Genomic DNA, 15737 nt, shown 5'->3' with positions numbered 1-15737 from the left:
CCTTGTTCCGAGCTATTCTTTTTCACACGCAACCTGACTCGGATTCCGTTGCGGCCCCCGCTAAGAAGCCAGCAGGACACCAGTCATCAACATGGCAAATGATATGAATAAGATTCATGAGATACTCTGAATACAAAGTACTCTTTATTAATATTCTCGTGGGGACGGATCAAACATGAGCTACTCTGAATACAGAGTACTCCAGCTGCTGGTGAGTTGTTGGCAACTGCATGGTACTTCCAATAAACCTGGGCATCAAAATGGCCTGAACAGCATAAGACCAGTGTCCCAACCTAGAAACCTCTTTGCAGCATCCCTTGGGATGGGAAGCACAGAACTTTGCGATCCTTAACGATGACTTAGAAATGCTCAAGAAAATATCAACATGATCATGGGGCAAAAAAAAAAACAGATGGAACACATCAATGCCACGCAATGTTTTGTTTACTGCAGAGAGATCATCAATCCTTTAGAACAATACTTGGAGACTGGTGATAGATTTTACTGCCTGTAAACAAAATATATATTATTCACAACTTTGGTTGATTTTTAGAATTGTTGCTTGCAGTACTACACATGTTGAGTACAGATATTTGTTTTATCTCGACAAAAAGAAGGCACTTTTAATCCACCTGCAAAATTTATGCAGAATGTCTTAGCCTCTGTATGAATTTGAGATCTTCATGAACCCATCCATGATATCATCTCCATCCATAGCCACAAATCAACGCAGAATAAATACTCATGGAAGAGAGAGACTGATACAGTAGCAGTAGCTGCCTAGTAAATAGGAAACGTTCGATCAACATCTTGTGCCCAAGACTCCAACCCCCCAATTATATCCTTAGCCCAAGGGAAACCATTACTGTTTAGGTACTGTACAGCCCTCTGAGAATCGTTGCCTCTTCTGCAGACTACGTACAAGGAGGCATGTTTGCCTGAAACCTGTCCTGCTTCTTCTAGAGCTAAATCAATTGTCGACAGCTTACCTTCCAAGATGGATAGTGGGATGTTCACAGACCCAGGAATTGCAGCAATTTTGAAGTGATGTGCTGGCCGTACATCAACCAGTACGTGCGGCTCACGCTTATCAAATAATTCCTTGTAGTCTTTACTGCTAATCCGGGCACTCTCTGGAACCAGGTTCAGCTTTGGGCTTGACTGCATTCAATTAAAAATTATCATGAACAAAGGCGACTGATTTAAATTCATTTTGACATCTAACATACTTCAGTATGCTTTAATGCATTTATTTTAGTGTGTAACCAAAATGGCAGCATAGATTGTCAATTTCACTAGAATGCAGAAGAAAAAAAAGGATACAGCGGGCAGTGAGCATGATATATACAATTGAGCTGACAGGTAAAGAAAACCTAATTTGACTCAGATATATCCCTAAACTACCAACATTGGTCTATTTCCATTTCAAACTCTAACTCTTGTCACTAACAGATGAGTCCCCGCTAACATTATATTAATAGAACAATCAAAACAAAGGCAGGAAATTCAAATCGATGGGGGAGGCAGGGAACAAATAAAAAAAAATATTTAGTACATCTGAATAAGGTTAATAACACATTCCATCTCAGGTACATTCCAATAGTAATGAGAAATCTAACCATATATTATCTTGTATCGATCTGCACCATTGCTTACCACTGCAATATACCACAGCTCAAGTCGACACTGCCTCTGTATGATGCTAGGTGTCTTGTGCATAAATAGGAAGCATAAAACAACACAGATCAACCCTTACATATACATACATAATGCATCGATCTCACACTACATGCATATTGTCTTGCAGAGATGAGCCAAGCATGAGGTCTACCTACTTTACACATTATATATAACCATCAAACATATCCTATACCCAAGATAGAAAGGATTTGCAAGCATATATACCAAAGATAGGATTTCTAAGCACATATACCAAACACATTTTGCATTTCTATACTGATGTGGTTCTGTCTTCAAATGCAATTGCACATGCAATATTGTGGCTTTTGAACCGATCTACGTCATCATGATAAGCAATATTCAGAATAATACACGAAAGAAGAAGAAACAACTCCACTTTAGAAAGATGCTAGAACTAGAAATACCAGATAAAATATAGCAAAATGATGAATTCATATTTCCATAACTCTTCCATAGGACATGGCATTTACTTTGAGACTACCGAGAAATCAACTGACTCTATTTTACAGAAACATAAGAACCTATATTTAACAATATAGGATGATACTGTATCTTGTCAAGATATGTCTACAAGAGCAGAAAATTACCCTATCAGACATTGGAGATTGAGTGAAGCACCCATAATCAAAATTTTGAAAGTTTTGTTGTGTGAACACAGCATTTTCTCCACAAACAACACAATGTGATGATCTTCCTCGCATCTTGAACTGCGAAATTTCATATTACGTGAAGTTCAAATACGTTTAGAAATTGAACTAAGCTAGCTATTAGATGACTTATAAATATGGAATAATCCTTTAGACATAAGAAAATAGCATGAATAAAACATGAAAAATCAAAACTGAAGACAAAATCATGGTTTTGGAAACACTCAAGTGACGTACAATCCGAATTCGAGAAGACAGTGCATCGAAAAGAAGCATCCTCCCAGAGAGGGGTTCACCAACTGCAGTAGCAACCTTTATAGCCTCTAGAGCTTGGAGACAACCAATCACACCAGGAACTAATCACACAAAATAGACTTGTGTTATATATTAAGAATAAAGTTTGAAAGAAAAGAGGGCAGGAACAATGAAATAAAAAACTAAAGAAATAACAAAGTATACATAAATGTATCATCTTGCATCTGAGGAGTGCAAATAAGACAATTGATACAATCAATGAAAGCCCCTTTTTCATAGTTATGGAGTAATCTAATAGAATTTAAAAAGAATGAAGTGTCAGCATTATTGATGGGAAGAAGAATAAATTGAATAAATTAAGTGCGAAGAAAATAAAACTTAATTAGCAGAAGTTCCAACTAGGGATGTAGTCAAGCTGAGGTTGATCAAGCTTGGCGTGAAATTAATTTCAAGATCGAAAGGCGAGATGAAGCTTGATTTGTTTACCACTATTTTGAGCTCAATTCGAGCTTAATCTCAAATCAAGCCAAACATGAGCATAATTGATCAGCTTGAAAATCCTTAATTGAACTAAAAATCAACTCAAGCTTGGACCAACTTTGCTCAAACTTGAAGTAAAGCTTGACTCATGCTTGATTCGGATCTGAATTAACACTTAATGGATTTGAAAAGTAAACAAACATTCAAGCTTGAAAAGACTCTGATATTGTAAACCACTAGATCTAAGATCCAACAACCACAATCTAAACTAATATATACTAGTAAATAGGCACATGTAATGCATGTTTAATAAAATAATGATAATATAAACAAGTTAACAAATTATGTGTTATACTTTTTCTTTTACTTATTAGTTAAAATGAATACACATATGGTTAAAAAAAATAAGTAAAAATATAAAATTAAATGCAGAAAAAAGAAAACAAGTTAGAATAAAATAAAAATTATAACACAAAATAAAAAGTAAACTGAAATAAGAAAACTTACTTCAGGAGAGTGAAAATGGATCACTTATAAAAAACCAATAAAATAAATTCAAATAACAATCAAAAAAATAATGATCTATATACAAAGTAAACCCAAACAGAAACCTCAAAAGACTATTTTAAAAGTATGAAATAAAATAATTAAATACAAAAAAGTCTAGACTAAAGATAGATAAAAATGTTGAGAAATATATCAAATAGATATGGAAAAAGTGTGTGAAATAGAAATGGAAAAAACATGACAGAAAATATAAAATTTTATGATAGAAAAGATAAACTGAAATGGGAAAAAATATGGCGAAAGGGAAAAAGGATGAATTTGAAAATATAGCAAGTGATACAAAAAAAGAAGATAGAAGAAAATACAATATACATAAAATAAAATGAATAAATAAAAATAAAAATATAAGAATAAAAATAAAGATATAAATAAATTTAAGAAAACTAGAACACAAATCAAAATTTTAAAACAACAAAAATATATTAAACATAAAAATCTAGATAAGATTTTAAAAATAAAAATATAACATGAAATAATAAAGTAGAAACTAGAAACAACATCAAACAAAATGTCAAATAAAAAATAGATGATCTGAAAAGAAAATTAGATATAAAATAATAATTAGATGGGATGATGTTGGGCATGGACTCTTAAGAAAAGATATATACTAGACTACCATGGAATGATATATGACATGATATACATTCTAGGGGAAAGTTAATGACCATGAGCAGTAAAGCTAGATCTGGAACATGAAGTGAAAAAGATAATTTTTGTATTTTATTTTGTTTCTTTTCACTTATTTTGAAGATAAGATACAAAAATTTTATATGCGAAGATCCATCTGGAATGAAAATTTAAGTCTGGTCCGTAACAAGACATCTAACCTTTCAGTGATAATCTTGGGCTTATATTACCAACCAGATTGATTGATTTTTAATCAGAGATTTATATTATACATAGATCTAGAATTAAAAATTCAAAAAAAAAATATTCTGGGCACCAGAATTGGACAACTCCACTGACTTTCAGCCATCTACTGAGATCCTCTGCTAATATGGAGTCAATTCTTGTGGAAAATCAATTCATAACCGAGTGATTATGCAATTTAGTTTCAGAGGCAGTCCTCGATTTGCATGTGAATGATGAAGGAACAGAAAATGGAAGGCACGTCTTTAAAAAAATGAAACAAAGAGATGTTAATTTTTGGGGTGCAATGATTTCAGGGTACTCTTAACATAGCTTACAGAGAATAAAGTTTTAGAGCTGTTTGAAATGATGAGATACTATTTATGCCAGAAGAGTTTGCAATTCTTGATTCTCATTATGAAAAAAAAATGATTTGTTTACCACGTGCTTAATCGATCAGCTTGAAAATCCTTAATTGAACTAGAAATCAACTAAGCTTGAAACAGACTTGGCTCAAGCTTGAATTAAAGATTGATTTAAGCTTGAAAAGACTAATATTGAGATCTGCAAGATCTAAGATCCAGCAGCCACTATCTAAGCTTATTGAGCTTGAAAAGACTTTAATCCACTAGATCTAAGATTCAGCAGCCACTACTTAAGCTAGTGTGTGTGTGTATGTATGTATGAATGTATCCACTATCTAAGATCCGGCAGCCACTATCTAAGCTTATGTAATTTTGAGCCTGATTAAGCCAGGTCTATTTCTGGCTCAGCTTGAAATTAATTTTGAGCCTAGGTTGCTGGTTCAAGCTTGGTTCATTTAGGACCAACCTGGAACTGAGGTTTTTCCAAGCAGAGTCCCAGCTGAGCTCAAGCAGTCCAAATTGTTTATCACCCCTAATTCCAACTTCACATAAAGACAAATAAACAACTTTGCATACATAATTGAAGTATCTGTCCTCGATCATCTTAAACAAAACCTTCTTCTTACACTATTTTCTGCACCATAGTTAGCAGTAGTACACTATTGGTTTCAATATAGCATCATCGGCATTGTATGTAACAAATTTTATCTTAGAAATGTTCCCATTTTTTCCATAGCTTTATACTACATCCTGTACCGACAGTGTACCAATATCAGTCTTCTGCCAGAACTGTATGGTATCACTCATACCATCCCATTCTGACGATTTCTAAAAATCTTGGTGCCTACCATGTACTCTAAAAATACAGCTGGTAACAAGGATGATCTACCATATTTACACAATTCAAGATCATACACGAACAGAGCAAGCCAACCAAAGCTCCCCTGCACATGACAAGTCTCGATCGACAGGGAAGAAGAATTGTGTTCATCTTTGAGACACAACAGATAAGCCAAAGGGCCAACTTGAAACAATTCCCAAATATTACGTCATGAAAGAACTTCACAATAACCGTCTAAACTATATGAATACAAGGGAGCTACGTGGAAAATAGAATATGCATCATTAAAAGGCACTGGACTAATTTCCACACCTAGTTGCTCTCGTGTTTATAACAAGAACTATCTTGGATAATCATTTGATGGATCGAAATTAACCATCTAACAGCATAAAGAATCAACTTACCTACCCCAAGAACACCACTATCAGAACATCTTTGACATGCTGCTGTCGGTGGTGGTGTTGGAAAAAGACATCTGTAACATGGACCTCCATTATGATGATAGACAGTAAGCTGCAAAATGGGGTTGCTGCAATTAATTCTCATAAATGATAAATATATTTTACTTCAAGGTTGTACAGTTTTCATTTGATGTTAAAAATTCTTAATTTTGAATCCATTAGACTTTTCTTGAATTAAAAGCTTTTCATGACCTCTAATTATAACAAGCAAATCTACCTGCCCTTCCAAGCCAAGTGCTGCACCGGATATCAAAGGCTACATGAAGAAAAATGGATCAGTCAGAGAATGAACTTAGAAATCTAGCATAATATGTACTTTGATACATGAAACATAGGTAATGAACAAAGTATGGCCCAGAAGTGATCGTTCTATGGTTTCTAAATGCATCTATATTTCTTATGTAAAGATGAGGAACCCATTCTCAAAATCATTAGGGAAATGAATGCATCATGCATCTTTATATCAACAGTGCACTTTTCCTTTCAAATATGTATGCTTCCCCTCGGACTTAACAATTTATTCTATAAAACCCTATTATCAGAAAATAGAGTACAAGAATGTAGTCTACCCTCACCCTTAGCTCCTTAAGGAGTAATTTATATCATCTGACAATAGTAACTTTCTAATCTCATATATTTATCGTATGTATCGATCTATGGAATAGTATGTTTTGTCCTGTGAAGGATGACGTGAAAACAATTTCGTCCAAAACACATGACTTCTACTAAAACAGGTCATATTTTGCCTTAGATACAAAAACAATCCATAGTTTCATTGGGTATTTGCTATGACTTCAAACATACAACTTTAGTTATTGTTTTTCCATCAGAACGGTATGGTAGCGGTCCTAAGGATATGTAACAAAGCTGACAACCTTAAAAATAATTAAAAACCATCGCACAAACCAGTATGCACCGCTAAGACTGGCACATACCAATTTGGCTAGTATATACTAGTATGGATGGTTTTGGCATCCAGGCATCGATACCAACACCGCATTTGCATAGAAACGATAAAATACCAATGGTACAATCCCATTCCAGCGGTTTTTGAATCCATGCATTTGAGCAAATCCATTCTTGTTACTTCATGTGAATGCCAAAGTATAGATTCATGGTATCATTATAATCAGTTGGCCTTTTCCAAACTATTTGGGGTCAACTTCATGGATCCTCATTCGCCAAGTATTCCTATCCAGTGCCACCTCTAATGTTATTCCAAGTTACGTACAGATTAATGGTATATCAAAGAATAATAAGATACGCACAATAAATACAATATGACAAATCAAGACAATGATTATTTGTCTTTTTTAAAAATGTTAGTTCTGATGACTTTTAAGATTTTCAAAACATATTTAGTTGTTCCGCAATTCCTAAATCACAGCCTTAAGCTAGAAAAAGAAAATGTAACCCCAAAATTGAACCTTCTATTATGGTTCAGCATAACTACACATGCAAAGTGTAGGGTGATATTTTGCATTCATAATAAGTTCATAACTATTAAACATAAAAGTCCAATGTAGTACTTTTCCTGCATAATAAGTTCATAACTTCATAACTACAAAACATGAGTCTCATGTCATAGTTTTCCTGAATAAAGATGCACCATGTTCCACAAAGATAGACTTGAGAAACACACCATACACAATTAACTAGGTTGAACCATATGCAGCCATAGCATTAGATCTAACGTACTGAAGCTCCAAGTTAAAAATCATGTTTAGCTAAGTATTATTTTAGGGATCTGAATGGCTATTTGAAGAACCAATAGACAAACCAATTCAAATGAAAAAAAAAAATATTAAAAAAAAAAAAGCAATGAGCTCTAAAATAGTAGTATATCCTGCTATTCCTCAAGTATCAATAGAGAAGACCAAACCAAACTATTTCTACCTTTCCCAGCAGAACACAGCAATCGCTGATCATGTAACGACTTGGGAGATTATCTGTTGCATCTACCACTACATCATATCTTTTAGAATTTCAGTAGTCTTGGAAAACAAGATAGCTTAGCTGTAAAGACAAGAAAACACTAAGACCATCTTTAAAGTACTGCTTCTTCTGAGATTTACAGATTTCTAAGGATACTTGCTCACAATATCTAAAGCATTCGCTGCTTGCAAAGCTTCTTGGTGTTCCACCAACTTGATAGAAGAATTAACCCTGAATAACAATAACAATGTCCGAAATCAGTTGTAAAGTATTTTTAATTAAATCTATCAATTAATATAGAGATCCTAAACGACAAAATGTCAAATAGTCAGAAATAATTTTGCAAGAGTTATAAAAAGAATTCAATAATGCTGAAAAGGACTGCTACATACGCACGACATGCAGCAGCAGCTGACTTCACTTTTGACTTCCCAACATATGCTTCCACATGGATGATCTGAATTAAAATGTCAGTCATACAGAAGACATGTAGTGATCAAAAAGAGCAACTATATAACTCAAAAATACAAGGCCATATATGACTAGAGGAAAACTGTGCAAAAGAGACTGGATGTTGGAGAATTTGTAATAAATTTCCTCGAGGGTCAAAAGTGTTCAGCTGTGAAGCATAGAGATTATGTGGCATACAGGTAGCATGATGGTCACATATCTTCAGTGTGCTAAACTGTTAAATTCAAAAAGGTTGACAATATAAAGGAAGCTTCTTAAAAAACAGAAAACCAAAGTACAAGATGAGATGGGCAGTTTAGTTGTAAAGATTCTTGCCAAAATCTTACAATCCACAATGTGATTGCACAATCAAGATCAATGGCACCAAATGACCCTCGATCAGTATAGATAATAAGACCCACATCTAAATCATATGATACGGATCATGGAAGTACAATCCTTTGGATCGTATTATACCGAACTAGGTCATGTTTTGACAAACTAAAGCTATAAGCCTGTAATCTTTTATGATTAATAAATTTCTTTGCATTTTAAAATGGCCAATTCATCACTGATAAACTTCTAGAACAGCAAACCAGCAATCTCCTTTAAATTTTCATTTTCCTAGGAAACAGAATACACATATAGTTGTTCCAAAGCTAAGACCTAGAGTTATCTCTTCTACCACTTTCTTAAAGTAGATACCTCATACAATCTCTTACCCAAAATAGAGTTCAACCAGCCTATGTTTAGGTATATACTTTCACGCCAAATAATTCAAACAAGGGGCAGTGTAGTGCATGAGGCTTCTACCATTGCAAGGTCTGGCGAGGAATAAATGTATTCGGCCTTATCCCAACATGCGGAAAGACTATTTTCATGTTTCGATCATGTGACCTCCAGGTTACAATAGAGCAAACTTACCATTGCAACAAGGCTCACCCTCAAAATAACTTAAATAAGACGTTCTATTAACTTATATGGTGAAATAAAACTATATTAATTAATTAATTATAGTGTTTGTTCATTGAGCATGATACTTTATGAGCTTATGGTTGTTCAAAATTGAACATTTTATGTCCTTACATGATGGTTCCTTGCTCATTATTAGTTCAAATCACGATTTAGTTATACTTCTTACCTTTTATGTTGTTTCAACTTTAACCTTATTTAAAAGTTTCCAATCCTCATTAAAGTAGGTAGAAACGGGAGAGGAAGACCCTAACATGAAAGTGGTGAAAAAGGATATGGAAGAGCTCGAAATAGCATCAAAGGATGCCTTAATAGGAATGCTTCATGAATGAGGGCTCATAAAGCTGATGCCAAATAGTTAGGATGAGACATAATGATTATGGTCTACAAATGGCATGCATGCAGATCTAAAACATAACCCAAATTTCAACCCTTCGTAGTCCTTCCACAAACCATAACCATAATCCTAATCTAAACCAACATGAGAGAAAGCGAGAGAGCACTCATCCTCAACTCTTCATTCTTTTCCTCATTAACTTCAGAAAATCTGCACAAGGCCCCAAATTTCAGTGCCCAACCATATTAAACCCGATGAAAGTCCAATCCCAAGCATATAAAATTTCTGCCCCAAAACCATCTAGTACATGTGAACCATAGAATTTGTAAAACAAGTTATTTCTTTCCCTTAACTTCAAGGCAGCCCAATATTTGTTCAATATCAGATTTTTGGACAGCAGCTGTGAAAGCTTGATAATTCAGCCATAACTCATCAAAGGATATTGTCTCATCAATTATAGACTGCCTCAAAAATGTGTCTCTCCAATAGTGGGTTCCAACAACTGGATTGCCATAAAAGAGAGTCCAAAGTCCTAAATTAACTGCCACACACCTAAAGTTGATGTCTACCTTTAGTCCATCCTGGGCAACTCTTACTATTTAACATGTTATGTAATTTATCCAAAGTTCCAAGATACAAGAAAGCAACAGTATATTTATCATTAGAGTCAGTTGACACCTTGTATTATCACCACAATGAGTGATATTAGCAAACTAGAATAGCAAGCAGCATTATAATAAAGACAGAGCAAACTGAGAGGTTAACTATGCTGTCCAAATTATAAATAACCCCTTTTTTCCCCTTAGTTTTAAGGGCAAGGACTTTGTAAATTAAGCAGGCCTCTTAATGCATAAGCCAGCATTGATACAGTTGATACCTAGTTAAATTACAATAAGACCCTGAACGTTTTAAGTGCATAGGAAAATGAAAATATAAATTTGGGCAAAGTATGTATACTTTCCATTCTCTGTTTGAATTGTAACAATGCCCTGCATGGCATATGCATGCACATACCTGTGCAAACAAGCAGGTGAATCCTTTTTGTTAGAATGGCACTTTTACTTTTTTTCTATGTTATAAAGATAATATATAGCACAAGAATTTCATTTCTTTAATGATAAGCTTGAGCATATCTGTCTGTCTCATGCCAACCCTACACTATCTATAGGGGAACAAATTTATGTCTGCAAACTTCTAACATTGGCAAACAGAAAAGAGAATGAGAGATGGAAGAGTAGAAAGAATGTTATGGGAAAAATTATCATCTGCATACCTGCCGATGTAGATTGTTAAGCTCAACCATATCATCATCAACTATTCCTAGGCAACCTACAATGAGAGTCCAAAATTAAAGTTGAAATATAAAGTAAATTAATTTGAATATTAAAAAATTTTACTACTGAAAATAAAATTTAAGAAAGGATCACCAGGAATGCAGTAAAAGCCATATTACATAATTAATAGAAAAAAAAATAAGGAACTAAAGGGGAACATGAATCACTAATGTGTTATATAAGTAAAATCAATGTTTACACAAATTTTTATCAAGCTACAAAGTCAAATATATGAATTGTAAGTGAAAAAAAATACCAACACCACAAGAAGCAAGATACAGAGCTACGGGTGACCCCAACCCTCCTGCTCCAACCACCAAGACTGAAGACTTCAAGAGTTTTAGTTGCCCTGCATGACACAGACAAATAAAATTAACAATTTGACAATGCCACAGTCAGTTGCTACAGCTTCGCAGAGCCCAAATTAATGAGAGACATCTCAAGTTATTAGCATGGAAAATAAATAAGCAACTTATGATCCTTGCTACAGATACACAGAGATCCTGATATAGCCAACAATAATGCATTTAGAAAAATTATTTTTGCATCATATTGGTCTTAGAAATATTCATAATTTGATGTCTCTCCATAAGATTCAAACTATATGGTTATTTAAACATTTAGGGCTATCCTTGATTACCTCCATATGTCATATTATTTATTTTAGGGCATGCTTGACATCATTATTAGCAATTTCATAAAACTTGGTCCTGCTTTAGTTTCTACATGCCCTGTCTCATTACACTAAAATTGACTAAATGAACTTAAAAGCATAATTCTATAGGAATCCTTCAATAATTATGTTATATCTTGGTGTGAGATTTTGAGAGGTATCTGTTCAAGATCAAATGTATGTGAAAGAACATGCCAAGCTTGCTTCTTTCCAATCTACATGGTGAATCAATGAACTACCTCCACAATTACAACTCCATGAAACCATATTGTTTTGTAGCTTAAAGCAATTTTAAATTGTCCCATGTGGATATCCTATAAATCCATACAGCCCCTTCTCCAGACCAATCCTTAAACAGTTTTCAATATATCGACAAATTTTGCATTCTCTTTATGTCACAAATGAATTAAGTGAAAAGAATCTGAGTAGCTGGCTGGTGAGAACCAACAGATTGTTCTTGCTTCATCTCTTCTCAAGTAGGCAAAGCTCTTCAGTCCAAGCAAATGCCTGCCATTGCTGGCAGTTCAACCAAAACTATGAGCAAATTCCACCTTGTCAGCTACTACCCATTGTTGGGCTTATAAAAAATGTAAACCTAGCAACATCCATACAATTTGCACCACGCATGAATGCATTCTTAGGGAAAAACTAGGTGGAATGGTGATCGAGGCCTGTCATCAAGTGCACCCCAGAAATAAATGGCTGCACAGTTATAGCCACAAATAATCATTGGCATCAATAAAGATGGACAGGGTTTGATCAAGAGGTTATTTATTAGGTTTCTTAAGGGAAAGCTAAAAAATGTTGATAAGGTCAAGTGAACTACAAGTATTGGCTATATCTTGATACCTTCCATACTTACTCGATGAATTCCTCTAATAAGCTACAATTACTTGTTCATCATCCAGTTCCCATTTGAACAGATTTTTTGTTTCCTCTCTAGGATGTTTCACATCACCTTACCATTTACCAAGATCCAAAAATTCTTCCAGCCAAGACATGAAAAAGTAAAACTCGAATAGTGATCAAGCAGTCTATTTAGTATATCTATCTATCTTTACAAGTTCAAATATTTCACAAAGCCCTTTTTTCCCCTAATAGAGAGCACAATAACAAGTTTATCTAAACCATTGAGAAATTCTCAATTTATTTTATATTTTTTACTTAGCCTAATGATTCTTCAAACAAATCTTAAGTAATTGCAATAATCAAGATTTTTTCTATTATTAGCAAATATATGATGTATTCATGACTGACCCAAGAAGCATTTATGGAGTAAAATTTAACATGCTATATTAGCAGGTAGTGTTAGTTTTTGCTTCATTAATTCTTCTTGCCTCTCCCATGCCAGTAATACCATGAATAAATATATGTAAATTCTAGCATCCTTGCATCCGTAATATTTGGCAAGTTTTCTTCAATTTTTGATCATTTAAATTCTTTTGGCGAATTTTCCACATTTCTCTTCATAAACTGCAAATCTTTGCCCTAGCAAGTTGTTACCTAAAACCAGATCTTTGCATTCAAAAGCATCAAAATGTTAAAGCATAATGGCAGAGGTAAGAGGGGAGAGAGAAAAAAAGTCGAAACCTTCGACACCGAAATCAGGGAGCAGTAGATGGCGGCTGTATCTGTAGATCATATCCGCTCTCAAGCCTTCACCAGAAACATCACCATTCCGGAAAGAATTGGCGGGGGGCTTCGGACAGCTGGCGGTCTCATCCTCCTTTCTAGAAGCATCAAGAGCAGTCTTGCTGTTCAGCTGCGCTTGGAGCAGATGAATTCGGTTCTCGATTTCCATCTTTTCCCCCTCCAGCCTCTCGATCTCGCGAAGAATATCATCAGATGATGCGCCACCGTTCATGATGCCAGCATCCATCCAACAAATTTCTGAAGGCAAAGATAGAGCTCTGGATTAGTGAAAAGAAATAGATGAGAGGAATAAAGAAGACTGTGTTGGGTGAGAAATAAGATCTGAAAGTTTCTTGATTAAGGTCTGAAATTAGGGGCAAAAAAAAAAGAAAGCAGAGAGAGACGAACACCGGTAGCCGGGGAAGGCACGGGTTGAGGGTTCTTTGGACTTCAGGCGCGACAAGAAGAGAGGGTTGGAGGAGGGTTTTCCATGCGTCCCCCTTTCTCCTCACGTTCGCTCATTGTTATGATCAAGAAACCCCCAGGTTTCGGCATCGACCTGCGCAAAATTAGGTTGGCCCCCCCGCGCTGATTCTGGTTAGGCGGGGTTTGGACTTCTGGCCTACCGGGTTTGGTTGGAGTGGGGAAATGGGTCCATTGGATCATGGAATGACACACCCTAAATCCTATCCATATCTAGATTATATACTGAAAAAGAAAATCTTTAAAAAAAATATCACCGCAGCTCAACCTCCAACCAAAATACCAAATGCATAAAAATTTCTCTCAAATGATAAAATTCTGTCCCCCGAATAGTATCATGATAAGTTCCATTCATTCATTCCAACAAGTTTATTCCACAAATAAACACAATCTTAATGCTTCCAATCTAATTAATATTTAAAACAAGCCATATTTTTCAATCAAGCATGACCCAAATAAGTTCATGCAATTTATGAGCCGACCCCAACTTCAAAAATCAGGAAATTCTGGAATTCACCGAGAGGGCCGACCCCAAGAAAGTTGGAACCGATCCCAGATTGAGCCGACCCCAAGTTGAGCTGACCCCAGAAAAGGTTGAGTCGACCCCAGCTTGAAGCGTCAAAAAAACAAGTCTCTGAATTTTCTGAGAGGGCCGACCCCTCTATAGCTCGAGCCGACCCTAAGAAAAGTTGAGTTGACCCCAGCTTGAAACATCGAGAAAACAAATCTCTGAATTTTCTAAGAGGGTCGACCCCACTGTAACTTGAGTCAATCCCACTGTAGCTGGAGCCGACCCCAGCTTGTGGAACAGTAACTTGGGTCGACCCCAACTTTGCTTGAGTCAACCCCAGCACGACTGACAGCATAATGACTAGTCCTGCAAAAGTAATTTTTGAAGCTCTAACGGCTAGAAACGGCTACTTTCTCCATTCCAACGGCTAGAAAGTGATCTTTGAAGATTGGAGAGGTATTTTTAAGAGCCACTATTCATCAAGGAAACACATCTTGGTAGAAATTAAAGTGTGCATTCAAGAGAAAAGAAAATCCAAGAAAGCTTCATTCATTGCTTCATCCTAAAATCTGAAAGAAGATGGTTGAGCAGAATTCAAGAGATTTCAAGAGCTCTACCAATCCTTGAGGAGTGAAGCAATCTCAGCAAAGAAGAGAAGAGGATCTTCAAAGCGATAATTATTTTCTTATTTCTTCTTTTATTGCATAATTGTTATATTTGCTCGTTTAGGAGCTTCACATCTCATTCTCCTACTTTTTTGTAAGGTTGTTGGTGAGCTTGTAAAACCAACGTTATAGGTTTGTTGGTGAACCCGTAAAACCAATGTTTAGGTTTGTTGGTGAACCCATAAAACCAACAGTGTAGGTTTGTTGGTGAGCCCGTAAAACCAACATTTAGGTTTAATTGGTGATCCCGTAAAACCAATTATAAGGTTTTTGGATCGTGAGCCCGGTTAAACAATCCAACTATAATCCGAGGGGTTATAGTGAATTCCCAAAAGGACGCTTGGGGAGTGGACGTAGATGCCTTGGGGTGCACCGAACCACTATACATGCTTGTGTTTGTATTGTATTCATTTTGTGCCTCTTGCTTACTCTCTTCATTATATTGAGTAGTCGCTTTACCTCGAATTCTCAAAGTAACTTATTAATCATAGTTGCCTAGAGCTTAATCTCTCTTGCTTCTATCGCACCTATATAATTCACATAGGCCAAACTATATACTCACTTAAGAATTAATTTGAG

The 15737-nt window shown here is 35.3% G+C and overlaps 1 protein-coding gene across 1 annotated transcript; it reads right to left on the bottom strand.

Moving 5' to 3' along the window:
• Positions 1 to 499: 499 nt before the first annotated feature.
• LOC103697766 (adenylyltransferase and sulfurtransferase MOCS3-2) lies at positions 500 to 14118 on the bottom strand. Its single transcript, XM_089925156.1, has 12 exons — positions 13910 to 14118; positions 13458 to 13757; positions 11451 to 11543; positions 11134 to 11189; positions 8494 to 8558; positions 8258 to 8332; positions 8063 to 8141; positions 6384 to 6422; positions 6110 to 6218; positions 2586 to 2704; positions 2289 to 2408; positions 500 to 1161 (listed from the first exon to the last, which is right to left on the bottom strand). Exons 2-12 carry the CDS (start codon positions 13744 to 13746, stop codon positions 781 to 783), a joined length of 1425 nt encoding a protein of 474 aa, XP_089781282.1. The 5' UTR covers positions 13747 to 13757; positions 13910 to 14118; the 3' UTR covers positions 500 to 780.
• Between the last annotated feature and the right edge of the window lie 1619 nt (positions 14119 to 15737).

Source organism: Phoenix dactylifera, chromosome 1 (genome assembly GCF_051530095.1).
Source record: "Phoenix dactylifera cultivar Ajwa chromosome 1, Ajwa_hap1_PhDact_Kaust_v1.1, whole genome shotgun sequence".
In the NCBI taxonomy this organism is placed as follows: domain Eukaryota; kingdom Viridiplantae; phylum Streptophyta; class Magnoliopsida; order Arecales; family Arecaceae; genus Phoenix; species Phoenix dactylifera.
The sequence above is the reverse complement of the archived record's forward strand: the minus strand, read 5'-3'. Positions and strand labels throughout refer to the sequence as shown.

Coding starts and splice junctions, on each gene's coding strand:
- LOC103697766 (XM_089925156.1), bottom strand. CDS start 13,746: ATGGATGCTGGCATCATGAACGGTGGCGCATCATCTGATGATATTCTT. Junction 11,544..13,457: donor CCCTGATTTCGGTGTCGAAG/GTTTCGACTTTT, acceptor TGTGTCATGCAG/GGCAACTAAAACTCTTGAAG. Junction 8,333..8,493: donor GCTGCTGCTGCATGTCGTGC/GTATGTAGCAGT, acceptor ATTGTTATTCAG/GGTTAATTCTTCTATCAAGT.